This window comes from Ranitomeya variabilis, chromosome 2, assembly GCF_051348905.1.
Source record: "Ranitomeya variabilis isolate aRanVar5 chromosome 2, aRanVar5.hap1, whole genome shotgun sequence".
Classification (NCBI taxonomy): Eukaryota; Metazoa; Chordata; class Amphibia; order Anura; family Dendrobatidae; genus Ranitomeya; species Ranitomeya variabilis.
In genome coordinates, this window is record NC_135233.1 from 1,076,921,244 (window position 1) to 1,076,935,557 (window position 14,314).

A 14,314-nucleotide genomic window follows, 5' to 3' on the forward strand; every position below is an offset into this window, starting at 1 on the left:
CAAATGCCCCTGCGGGCTGGCATATGTGGAGGAAACCACACAGCCAATAAGAGATAGAGTGGCCCAACATAAATCCACAATCCGTTGCAATAAAACACATCTACCTCTCCCTTACCATTACTCCAAACAAAACCACAATATTTCTCAGCTCCGTTTTCAGGTCCTGGAACAAGTAGATACTCCGAGAAGGGGCCAAAGCCATGTTAGTTTACTCCTCAAAAGGGAGGCCTACTGGATTTATTCCTTGCAAACCTTAGAACCAAAGGGACTCAACAGAGACTACGACGTCTCGGCTTATTTGTAATATTGTACATGTAAATTGTTTTGATTGCATGCTTTGTAGCACCTTTTGGATGCACACTGTAATGTAACATGATACCTGTTTCATTAATTTTTAATCTTTACTCATTTCTGTCTCTCTTTACAGAACCGTTAAACGTACTCATCACACTGAGCACCGCACACGGTATAGTATTCACCACATGCCTATATAGAGGGTTAATCAGTTCTCTATATACCCGGGGTGACCCTTGCCCAGATATCCTTGGGGTGTTCAACCCCACATCAGCCAGATTCCCCAGTCCTCCTTATCTAGCCTGGACACTCTGGTGTACTACTATGCAGCCCTATAGCCATTCACTTTACTCCCTGGGGCCCACTGCGCATGCACCAGCTCCTGCAGCGCTTATCCCCTCTGCTATCCATATCGGATCGTCTGCGCATGCGCCGGTTTCTCCGGTCACATGACCCGATGATGTCAGGCGTCAGGTGACGCTCCCCAGCGCGCTCTTAAACCCGGAAGTGCTGCGTTCCTCCTAGCAGCCCCGGGAGCACTTCCCTACTTCTCAGCGCAGCGTCCACACCGCCCCTGGCATCGGTGACTTTCAGGTAAACCCACAGCCGGTCCTAGCCCAGCGCTGGCTCTGTCAAGTCTCCAGCCTGGCTCCAGTCCAGTTTAACCCTCTGCCTATATCTGTCTCCCACAGCGCTCCTCACCCTGCGAATATCTCGCCCTGCCAAGAGCGCTTCATTCTGTCCTGCATTCTCTCAGGTATGACATTTAGGCTCAGGACACCCATTAGACTGGATCCTTTCTTGACAGCCCTGCAGCGCTCATATGTATTTCATTCTACCCTGCAGGCGCCTTGCGCTCCCGCTCCCTGGCTAGCATTACACCCAGTGTGTGACTCACGCACACCACCTTTGGTCTCCAGGTATTCCTCCTTGGGCCGCGTTTAGCCCAATACTATACATTAGCTTTTGGGTATTCTGGTGGTCACCCCGTAGACTATCTGGCATGTTTCATACAGGGCACTTGTGCCCCATCACCTGTGTAGCTCATTGGTCTCATTACTCTGATGCTTATTCTCCCTTTTTTACAGGTAGCTCACTGTGCACTTTAGTCGCATATCCCCACACTCATCAGTGGAGGGTATTCCACTTCCCGTATCCTCTACCTAGGACAGTGCATTCGATGTAATTTTAGATCCACCACGTGGTCATAGAATTTAAAGTTCTCATGTTGCTTGTCGTTCTTTCTTCTACCTAGTATAACCTTAACACGTGTACACTCTCCAGCACCTTTTGTACAGGATTCACGCCGCACGCAGTTCTAGGACGGATTCACCTATTCTGCCACCCGTGCTGTATGCCATTACTTATGCCTCCATGCAGACTGTTTTAATAGTATAGTATGGATCGCACCTTTCATCTTTATGTATTTTTTCTATGTTATTGTGCATCAGTATTTTCTTTGTTTAAAAAGCATTTCTCTTGTCTCTTTTGTATGTACATTTCAGCTTTGACAACTGTATCTGATGAAGGTCTCAGTTGTAGAGACCGAAAACGTTTATATATGTTGAGCTGGATGCACCGAAAAATAAAAATCTATGTTTGAATCTTGCAACGAATTTCTCCTGAGTGCCAAGTATATTTTTGGTTAATCATTAAGATGCATTCCATTGTGCAGTAATAATCACACTCAAATTTTCTATGGAGAACACGCACACTTCTTTGAGACCAAACATATAGTATATACTGTGTTATTGATTTGATGCCTTGGCCTCGCTATCAAAGGTACATTGCAGGCCTAATTTGATATCATTTGAGACCGCACAAGCATGGCATTGTCAAAAAATGTAATAAACCAGATTATATCAGACTTGATTAGGGCAATAAGTTTGGCAAATAATACATAAGGAAATGGTCATTGCCCCACACAAGCAAAACCATAACTCTGGACCTGACATATTGTCCACTGATACCAGTATACCATCAGATATAAATCCCAAAGACATCTCAAAAGATCTTTCATTCTCTATTATGGGACTCTATCAGTGGTCGACCTAAAAACTGTAAAAATGGCTATTAAAAACAGGTTTAGCACTAGTCACTCCATTTATCAGACCCCATGGGGTTGCCCGGGCCTTCACTTTTTAAAATCTGTACAGTTATCTGGACTAAGGCTGTGTGCACACGTTCAGGATTTTTCGCGTTTTTTTCGCTATAAAAACACGATAACAACGTGCAAAAAATGCATACATATGCATCCCATCATTTATAATGCATTCTGCACTTTTTGTGCACATGTTGCGTTTTTTTCACAGAAAAAAACGCATCGCGGTAAAAAATGTAGCATGTTCATTAATTTTGCGGGGTTTTTTTGCATTCTTCCCACTATATAATGCATTGGTAAAGCTCCGGAAAAAAACGTGAAAAAAAACGCATGCAGATTTCATGCAGAAATGTCTGGTTTTCTTCAGGAAATTTTTGCAAGAAATCCTGAAAGTGTGCACATATCACAGGGCTGGGGCCACTAAAAAGGTTGTTGGCCGATGGTGCAGGAGTGGTAAAGTCACTGGGTGAGAACCAGGAGGATTGTAAAATCAGAAGGCTTAAGAGTAGCCAGTAAATGAGCTGAGGTCAGAACAGGACACCAATAGAGAAAACTGGAGATGAGAAGCAACAGAAAATGAGAGTAAGAGCAGACTATGTCTGGCAGTTGTGATGCAGCTGCAGTGCAGTTTAGTGCAACCTCCACCAGGGGGTGGTGAGGGAACAGAGGCTGCACACTCAAAGTTTAGCAACACTGAGCAGCTGCAAAGGTGTCACAAGTAACAAAAGAGTGGTCAGACGAGCAGAGTCAGAAACTGTCAGGAGCAGAAGTACCAGAGATTACAGCAATGCGCGAAGTCAGAGACAAGCCAGAGGTCAGAGCCAAATGGGAGCATGGTATCCAAACTGTGAGAGGCAAGATGAAGTAGGGGTACAAGCCAGAAGTCAAAGCCAGTCGGGGAATGAGATAAAGCATCAGTCTTAACATTCTTCAAATGCCAATTTAATGGCCAATAGCTCCCGGTTACCCACATCATAATTTGTCTCAGCAGAGGAAATTTTTTTCAAAAAGAAGGCACAGTGTCTTAAGTTAGTCAATGTAGTGGGCCCCTGAGACAACACAGCCCCCACTCCCCGCTACAAGGCATCCACCTCTACAATAAATAAATTAGACAAATCCAGTTGAACCAATAAAGGGACAGTCATGAAACAGTTCTTCAAGGAAGAAAACACTGCCACAGCTGGAGCTGACCAGTTCATGAGATCAGCCCCCTCGCAAGTTAAATCCGTGAGGGGTTTGACCACCTGAGAAAACCCCTTGATGAATTTTCAATGATAATTAGTGAAACACAAAAAACGCTGAACACTAGTGATAAGTGAACGTGCTCACCACTACTCGTTACTCGCTCGAGTATCACTATGCTCGGTGTACTCAAGAGTACCGAGCATTTCCGGGATTATTCGGCGGTAACTGGTGTCTTCACCCAGCATTTCTGGTGGACTTTAGAGACCCAATCACGCTGCAGGGATTGTCTGCCAGGCCATGAAACGCCACAGCCATCTTTGTTGTGGTCGTGCAGTGATTGGCTTGGCCACACAGCATCATCCCGAGTATAAGAGACATGGCGTCTCCCTGCACGCCTCATTCTGCTCCGGATTCAGTGAGAGTAGGGAGAGCTGCTGCCGAGATAAGGTCAGAATCATGGTTTTTATAGTTAGTGTAGGTCTGCAACTGTTAAATCCACAACTCCTGAGAAACCAACAGTCCTTTTTAGGGCTAATTCGTTGGTCCTGATATTGCAGCACTATGTAGGCAGGGCACAGCATATCCACATCAGTTCAAGGCCTGCAGGCACTGTATGCACATCCATTGCTCTCACTGCATCCCTCCCAAAGCTGCACAACTGTCTGCTGCAGCTTATTTACTATATACCTAGTTGGATTTTTTTCCACCCCCCAAAAAAAAATATACAGTCTGTTCTGTCAGACTGAGGCCTGTTGAAAAATTATAGTTTGTCAAGGATACGTAGCATAGTTGTGTGTGCTAGCCTTGTGTCACATTTTTTTTCATGTGTTTTAAATTCACCGAAAAAGGCTTCATATATCTGTGTGCTCCAAGTTTGGTCATTGTAGGCTGGTGTACTTAATTTTTTGCTGTTTCATACTCAAATTATCTACACCACTATTTTGCATATCAAACAAAAAAAAGCCACATACTTGCCAGTGTGGTATTTCCGTGACAGCCGTCATATATCTGCATGCTCCAAGCTTAGTCATAGTAGGCTGGTGTACTTATTTTTTTTGCTGTCTGATGCTCACATTATATACAGCACTATTTTGCATATCAAACAAAAAAAAAGGCCACATATTGGCCAGTGTGCTATTTCCGTGACAGCCATCATATATCTACGTGCTCCAAGTTTGGTCATTGTAGGCCGGTGTACTTATTTTTTTTGCTGTCTGATACTCAAATTATATACAGCACTATTTTGCATATCAAACCCCCCCAAAAAAGGCCACATATTTGCCAGTGTGGTATTTCCGTGACAGCCCTCATACACTCACCGGCCACTTTATTAGGTACACCATGCTAGTAACGGGTTGGACCCCATTTTGCCTTCAGAACTGCCTCAATTCTTCGTGGCATAGATTCAACAAGGTGCTGGAAGCATTCCTCAGAGATTTTGGTCCATATTGACATGATGGCATCACACAGTTGCCGCAGATTTGTCGGCTGCACATCCCAAAGATGCTCCATACAAGGCAGGATGGATCCATGCTTTCATGTTGTTTACGCCAAATTCTGACCCTACCATCCGAATGTCGCAGCAGAAATCGAGACTCATCAGACCAAGCAACGTTTTTCCAATCTTCTACTGTCCAATTTCGATGAGCTTGTACAAATTGTAGCCTCAGTTTCCTGTTCTTAGCTGAAAGGAGTGGTACCCGGTGTGGTCTTCTGCTGCTGTAGCCCATCTGCCTCAAAGTTCGACGCACTGTGCGTTCAGAGATGCTCTTAGGCCTACCTTGGTTGTAACGGGTGGCGATTTGAGTCACTGTTGCCTTTCTATCAGCTCGAACCAGTCTGCCCATTCTCCTCTGACCTCTGGCATCAACAAGGCATTTCCGCCCACAGAACTGCCGCTCACTGGATTTTTTTTCTTTTTCGGACCATTCTCTGTAAACCCTAGAGATGGTTGTGCGTGAAAATCCCAGTAGATCAGCAGTTTCTGAAATACTCAGACCAGCCCTTCTGGCACCAACAACCATGCCACGTTCAAAGGCACTCAAATCACCTTTCTTCCCCATACTGATGCTCGGTTTGAACTGCAGGAGATTGTCTTGACCATGTCTACATGCCTAAATGCACTGAGTTGCCGCCATGTGATTGGCTGTTTAATAATTAAGTGTTAACAAGAAGTTGGACAGGTGTACCTAATAAAGTGGCCAGTGAGTGTATATCTGTGTGCTCCAAGTTTGGTCATTCTAGGCCGGGGTACTTATTTTTTTGCTGTCTGATATATAAAGTCTATACAGGATTATTTTGAGAAAATTACTCGAAGAAAGGACAACTATTGAGCAAAAAATTAACACTTCTCTGGTTTAGCAAATATTGAGTTCTCCCTAAGCCTCTGAAGAACTGCCCGGAGGTGGCCCATGTGACTCTGTTTGTCAGAAGAATATATGAGGATGTCATCCAAATAAACTACCATGAAACGCCCAATATAATCTGAGAAAACATGATTCATGAAATTCTGTTACACTGCTGTGCGTTAGTCAGGCCAAAGAGCATAACAACATTTTCAAAGAAACCCTCAGAAGTGAGAAATGAAGTTTTCCACTCATCCCCCCTCACGCACATGGATGAGATTGTATGCTTCCCTGAGGTCCAACTTTAGAAAACCACCTGGCCCCCGACAATTGATTGTACAAATCGGGTATAAGTGGGAGGAGATAAGTGTTTCTAATAGTGATTTTATTCAGTTCTCGAAATTTGAGACATGGGTGTAAACCATCATGCTTTTTCTTCACAAAAAAGAACCCCACCGCCATGGGAGAGACAGATGTCCGAATGTGCCCTTTTAGGAGGTTATCAGAGATGTAATCCTTTATAGCGGCCTGCTCAGGGCCAGAAAGGTTGTACATATGGGCTTTGGGCAATTTGGCACTGGGAACAAGATCAACAGCACAATCGAATGTGTGGTGTGGTGGGAGAACCTCAGCCTCCTTTTCAGAGAACACATCCCCAAAGTCCTTCATCAATCCAGAATACCCTCCAGACTGACAGATGACACAAGAACAGTAGTGAGTAGTGTTGAGCGATACCATCCGATACTTGAAAGTATTGGTATCGGATAGTATCGTCCGATACCCAAAAAGTATCGGATATCGCCAATACCGATACCCGATACCCATACAAGTCAATGGGACACCAAGTATCGGAAGGAATCCTGATGGTTCCCAGGGTCTGAAGGAGAGGAAACTCTCCTTCAGGCCCTGGGATCCATATCAATGTGTAAAATAAAGAATTAAAATAAAAAAATAGGGATATACTCACCTCTCCGGCGGCCCCTGGACTTTACCGCCGTAACCGGGAGCCGTTGTTCCTAAGAATGCGTGCTTGAAAGACCTTAGATGACGGTTACGGCGGTAAAGTCCAGGGGCCGCCGGAGAGGTGAGTATATCCCTATTTTTTATTTTAATTCTTTATTTTACACATAGATATCAATCCCGATACCGATTCCTGATACCACAAAAGTATCGGAACTCGGTATCGGAATTCCGATACCGCAAGTATCGGCCGACACCCGATACTTTGCGGTATCGGAATGCTCAACACTAGTAGTGAGGCATTTTTTACTACAATTAGGACCCCATTTAACAATGTCCCAAGATTTCCAGTCAATCAAAGGATTATGTAATTTTAGCCAGGGGAACTCCAACACCAATCCCGCAGGCAGATTGTCCATAACAAAACATGAAATATGTTCCTGGTGTAGTAGTGAACTCACTTTAAGGAGAAACTCCTCAGAAACACATTTGATGACATTCTTAGCCAGTGGTGTTTTGTCAATGGCAACAACATGAATAGGAGTCTCCAGCCTAACTGTCCCTAACCTACACTAGGATACCAAGTCAGAGCCCATAAAGTTCATGGACGACCTGCAATCCATGAAGGCAGAAGTAGAAGCAGAGCCACACATACAACAAAGTTACACTTCCAATAAAATTTTTGCTAATGCAGAAAAAGGTACCTGAGAGTCTGGGTGACTTCCACGACCATCAACAAGACTTAGCCACTTGTTAGACGGTAGACAGGAGGGCAGTCCTTTTTCCAATGTCTGGGATCTCCGCAGTAAAAACACAGCTTTCCTTCACATCGCCGTCTCCTCTCCTTCTCCTCAAGGTTGGCAGCCCCCACCTCCAGAGGTTCAGATGGAGGCAAAACAACAGAACCCACAGGGAGCAAAGGAACCTCTCACTGTGTATCACCTCTCTCCCGCAGCCTCCAATCCACACCGATAGCCTGAGTCATAGCTTCCTCCAAAGAGCAGGGAGGTAAATGTAGAGCCAGAGCATCCTTCAGGTAATCTGACAGTCCACTCCTGAACTGACATCTCATCGCAGAGTCATCTCAGGACACCTCAGTGGACCATTGACAGAACTTGGAGCTGTACCACTCGGCTGATCACTTTCCCTGAACCAGGCCCATAAGTGTCCTCTGCCAACCTTACATGGTCCAGTTCATCATGAATAAGTCCTAGGACCTCAAATAATCTACCTACATCCTTTCAGGAGCAGTAGGGGGCAGTGAGAAAGCCCAAGATTGGGGACCCTTTCTAAGTAAGGAGATAATAATCCCTACCCACTGAGTCTCATTACCAGACAATCGGGGTCTAAGAGAAAACAATAATTTACAATTCTCCCTGAACATACAAAATGTATATTTTTCGCCAGAAAAGATGTCAGGATGCTTAATTTAGGGTTTTGGGAGAGTGCAAAAAAATCTACTGAATCACCAGGTCAACTATCAGGATGAGGGGTGGTTCCCTGCACAGTCTTAACAGTCTCAGTCAGCTTTTTCTTAAGAGAGTAAGAGACATGGCAAGGGTCCGATATTCAAGTGAAAAATCCTGCATAATCTGTATCAAACTGGACACTTGATCTGCCAAGTTACCAAGTGGGTCCATGACCATAGGAAAACAAATGCAAAGTCCCCTTTTAAATGTGTGATCAGTGATAATGTGATGTGGCTGCAGTGCAGTTTAGCGCAACCTCCACCAGGGGGTGCTAGTGAGGGGAAAGAGGTTGCACGCTCACAGCATAGCAACAATGAGCATCCGCACAGGTGTCACAGGTAACAAAAGAGTGGTCAGACGAGCAGGGTAAGAAACTGTCAGCAGCAAAAGTACCAGAAGTTACAGCAATGCACGAAGTCAGAGACAAGCCAGATGTCAGAGCCAAGCAGAAATGCGGTATCCAAAATGTGATACGTACGACAAAGTCGTGGTACAAGCCAGAACTCAAAGCTGTTTGGGGAACAAGGTATCAGAGATGGAAAACAAGAGGCAGGGTTCAAAGTTCAGGCCGAGTCATACATTGTAAGGAAAACCACCAAACAAACACTGTGTCAGGGATAGGGAACGGGTCTCACACAAATATGGAAAGTCAGAGGCAGAAGGATCACCAGGATATACGGGCCAACTGCTCTAAACTGGAAGCATGAACTATCACTGAAGCTGGCCAAGCAGACTGCAGAGGACTGAAAAAGCCCAGCCAGCTCCAAAACGAGGCAGAGGGGGTTAACCCCCTCAAGACCAGTCCAGAGAGAGGATAGCAGAAAACAAACTCCAGACTGGATCATGTCAGTTGCCAGCAGTAAGAGGACAGCATTACTAGGGTGTTGTGTTTCCAATTGGCCAAAGCAGAAGGTTCATTACTCCAGCTGGACAGAACACCCACACATGTATACTGTCAGACTGGATGGCACTACAAGTTCTAGCCATCCTAATCTCATTGGCTGGACACAGCATGACCTACTCAGACCTTCTTGTCCAAACGTCTTCTCCATCACTAGCATAACCCATAGGATCAATATGATAGTGCTGGGTTAAAGAAGCAGATGTCACAAGAATAGGTTCTGGAGGAAATGTCACATCGTCCTATGACCCAGGGAAAATACGGATGGCTAATGAACCAAATGAATGGACAGAAACAAAAAGAAAAGAATAATTAGTAGGCTGATTAGATTAAATATTGCATGCAAAACATGAGATTCACAAATGACCTAAATGCTTAAATATATCACTGCTAGTGTTGAGCATTCCGATACTGCAAATATCGGGTATCGGCTGATATTAGCTGTATCGGAATTCCGATACCGAGTTCCGATATTTGTGCATTATCGGAAATTGGAATCGGGATCCATATTCATGTAAAAAATAAAGAATAAAAATAAAAAATATGGATATACTCACCCCTCCGACGAACCCTGGCTGTCACCGCTGCAAGCGTCTGCTTCCGTTCCTAAGAATGCAGTGAGTGTAGGACCTGCGATGACGTCGCGGTCTTGTGATTGGTCGCGTGACCGCTCATGTGACCGCTCACGTGACCGCTCACGTTACCGCGACGTCATCGAAGGTCCTTCACTCTCTGCATTCTTAGGAACGGAGGCAGACGCTTGCAGCGGTGACAGCCAGGGGCCGTCCGAGGGTGAGTATATCCATACTTTTTATTTTTATTCTTTATTTTTTACATGAATATGGATCCCAGGGCCTGAAGGAGAGTTTCCTCTCCTTCAGACCCTGTGAACCATCCAGAATCGCTCCCTATTACATTCCAATATTTGTGTCCCATTGACATGTATTGGTATCGGGTATCGGTATTGGCGATATCCGATATTTTTTGGATATCGGCCGATCCAATCTGATACCGATACTTTCAGATATCGGAAGGTATCGCTCAACACTAATCACTGCATCATCCCAAAGGCACAAATTGCTACTTATTGTTTCTGTGCCTATACGCAAAGAGTACAAAATTAGTGGAATGGAAGATCCAAATACTGCAAAACAAGTTTAATAATTGTCACAATTTGAAACCCACTCAATGTCTAAATTCACAAAAAGACAGCAAGGATTGGATTGCTGCAATTAGCCACAAGTTGCCTACCAATAACCGCAGCCAAAAAGCCTTCTCTTCGAATCTTGAATATGAGGCCAAAGTCAAGAATATGATGAAACTACATAGCTGATGGACAATTTGCCTGTATTAATGCAACTTGGGAGGTGGAGTAGGAATGAGCTCTAAAATTTGAAAGTCCCAAAAAATCCTAACAAGATTGCTACCTGAAATAAATATACTTTATACAGAATAGAATACATTGACTGCAGCACATTAATTAAACAGACGAGAAGAGCAAATGAAACTGGGTGACAAGCTTCACGTCTAGCCATCTCATTTTCCTAACCGTGTAAAGTCTGCACCACAAACAAATCCTTTGTTACATCCTGCCAGCCAAAAAGCTTGAATCAGAATGCTACAGTGCTTAGATGTCGCTGTGCAAAGGAAAGTTGTGTTCTGACCGTATCGTGATATTAGGTAGTGGCAGCTTGCCCACAGGATTCAGTTTCATCAGTATGTGGTCAGTGTTTCTTCAGTGACTTTCACAGAGGAAAAAAAAAAAAAAATGAGTTGCAAAGTTTCTCCTATTATTTGCAATGTTAGGCCTCAAAAAAACAGTACCGGAAAAAAGCGTACTGGTGTCATCAGCGTTATGGATCATCATGCCACCAATGTTTTTCTGGTATGGATAAAGTCATGGCTAAAGAAAAAGAAATTGCAAAGGTTCCCTTGTATTTTGCAATGTTAAACACGTGCAGCTCACGGACGGCACAAGGTTGCCGCTTATGTCCTATATATATATTCATATTTTGGAATTAAGGAGTTAATATTTTTCAATACATTTCTTTAGGCAATGTTCTCACTTTGCGGTGTGCTCTGCGGGTTCTCCCGCAGCGGATTTGATAAATCTGCAGGGCAAAATCGCTGCGGTTATCCCTGCAGATTTATTGCGGTTTGTTCCGCGGTTTCTGCTGCGGGTTTCCGCCTATACTATTGATGCTGCATATGCAGCAATATGCAGCATCAATCGTAATGTTAAAAATAATAAAAATTGGTTATACTCACCTTCTGACGTCCCGATCTCCTCGGCGCTGCACGCGGCGTTCCGGTTCCAAAGATGCTGTGCCGAGAAGGACCTTCGTGACATCACGGTCATGTGACCCGGGCGTCATCACGGTCATGTGACCGCGACGTCACCGCAGGTCCTGCTCGCACAGCAACTGAGACCGGGGGCGGCCGCGTGCAGCGCTGAGAGGTGAGTATAACATGATTTTTTATTTTTATTCTTTTTTTTACACTATTTATGCTTCCCAGGGCCTGGAGGACAGTCTCCTCTCCTCCACCCCGGGTAGCAGCTGCACATTATCCGCTTACTTCCCGCAACGTGGGCACAGCCCCATGCGGGAAGTAAGCGGTTCAATGCATTCCTATGGGTGCAGAATCGCTGCGATTCTGCACAAAGAAGTGACATGCTGCGGGTTGTAAACCGCTGCGTTTCTGCGTGTTTTTTCCCGCAGCATGTGCACTGCGGTTTGCGGTTTCCATAGGGTTTACATGTTAATGTAAACGCAATGGAAACTGCTGCGGACCCGCAGCATCAAAATCGCCGCGGATCCGCGGTAAAAACCACAAAGTGTGACCGTGGCCTTATGGTTGCAGAACATGGACATACTGTAATTACCTCCATAAGACCTAATTATTTCCATTAAACATTCACACTCCTCATTGATCTTTTCTTCGATGCTCTTCTTCCCCATTCCATAATCTCGTAGTGTGGACACAGTGAATCTTCTCATCACTTTCCAGTTCTCCCCATTTGAAAATACAAGGCCTGCAAAAGAAAAGTAACAGGTTACCGCACCGAAGTGTTGTTTTTATGATGTTCCTCTGGTGAGTAAGTTACCGAAATAACAGCTTTCACACAACTAGCAGCTAACTAGAAGACAAGGCGCTAATATTTCAGACATGGTGCTGGAATGGTGGAAAGCAAAATGGCGAGTATATATTTTTAAATTGTTTTAGAAGTATTAATATTGAAATGAGCACATTGATAAGCCAGAGATAGACTCAGAGTCGAATTTCCTCAATTTGCAGGTCACCGAGAATTCAAACACTTTGTGATTCGATTTGAGAATCGTAAAAACAAAAAAGAGAGAAGTCCTGCCATAATTTCACACAATGTTGAACACTCAAACAATGTGTTAATGATGTTATGTGCCGTTGTATGGGCTTTCCATAATGCCTCATGGCTTTCACAGTTTAGCCAAGCCACTCAAGTGATACCATGACAGGAAGTAAACAGATAAGGGCTGGCTAAGCAGAGCCATTTTAGGCTTTTGAAGCCTTCTCTTACTATTGGAACATCTTGTGTTTACATACTTGCTGTAAAAGAAAAATCAGGAATTTTTTTTCAATCGAACTTGACTTATTAACAGGAAAAACTGTGTTACCTGCTTAGTTAATATTTTACAGAGTGGATTTTGGCCACATTAACACACCTGCCAACCCTACCACTGACAATCAGAAAATTGAGCAAACCCTGCAGACACAATGCTCCCCTGCCTGCAATGCCTACAGTATATTTGACATCATGAACCCAAAGTTTTTCCTGCCATTGCAACAATCTGACGCGTTTCAGCAAACAGGGACACACTGGCAGAACAGCCAAGTTCAATCATACCTAGCTTTTGTCTTTTCTCAGATAGATACCATGATCTCTGATCTCATGGACGTTTGGGTTAGCAGATTAGGCAAGGACTTCTCTGGTGTCCCATGGGCATACTGTAATGTCCAGCATCCAGTATAAAGTTTAAATGGGTTCTCAGCATTGCCGATGACTTTGTAACGCCCAAGTGGACTAAGTTATGCACAGCAAGTGGGAAAAACTTGCATGTGTCAACATGAATTAGGCATGGATAAGTACTGACTTTTATTCACCTACAACTGATGCCAATTATTGAATCTGCTGACCTGAATGTTCCTTACTGTCCAATACAACTGCTGTCATCTGTGCTAGTGGTCCATGCTTAGCCAGGCATCTATTCCCTGTCCATCATGTAATTCATGTAGTTTTTACTGCAGTGTTGGCTTTACAATTCCATATATCTCTTTGCCTGACACTTCCTATTCCTCTTCTGTGCCTCCCTGCCACAGCCATTGCCACTGCCACTGCAAAATCTTAAAAGCCAATCATCTTCTTGCTGTACATTGTGTTTTATAGTAAGGGACGGCTCCAAGTTTTCGTGGGCCCCGGGCAAAAGAGTCTCAGTGGGCCCCTTTAAAACATCCCACAATTCATGATGTACAGATACGGCAGAGAAATATAGGCATAGTACAATGCCAAAGATTTAGTGTACCTCTTACATGAGTGACATCTATTGTAAATTCTACAATACCATACAGCAGAGGGGATTTAGGTGATCTACGGTGCACAGGATTCAGGGTTTTAGTACCTGTAGTATTAGAGGTGAAGGGGATATTGAAAAAAGTACCCTATTAATACAAAATGTCTTCAGCAGTGTACACTTTACAAAAGTCATTTTCCTCTTATATAGTCCCCCATACAGCATTATGGGCCATATATATTGCTCCATACAGTATTATGCACACCACAGTCCTCCATGCAGTATTGTGGGCATAACATAGTTCTTCATACGGTATTACGTTCACTACATAGTCTTGCATATATTATAATGGTCACCACTAGAGTTGAGCGACTTTTACTTTATTCGGATCGAGTCGTGTTTCGCGAAACCCGACTTTGTCAAAAGTCGGGTCGGGTGAAATCGGCCGATTATTGCAAAAAGTCGGGGGCCGACTGAAACACGAAAACCAATGCAAGTCAATGGGGAATCAA

At 44.1% G+C, this 14,314-nt stretch overlaps 1 protein-coding gene across 1 annotated transcript in view; it reads right to left on the reverse strand.

Moving 5' to 3' along the window:
* Window positions 1-14,314, reverse strand: part of LOC143808696 (cytochrome P450 2B11-like) — a 127,838-nt gene that overhangs the window by 64,442 nt on the left and 49,082 nt on the right. The window contains exon 4 of the mRNA XM_077291618.1: window positions 12,140-12,289. Within this exon, the coding sequence (XP_077147733.1) occupies window positions 12,140-12,289 (150 nt within the window). The remainder of the gene's footprint in view (window positions 1-12,139; window positions 12,290-14,314) is intronic.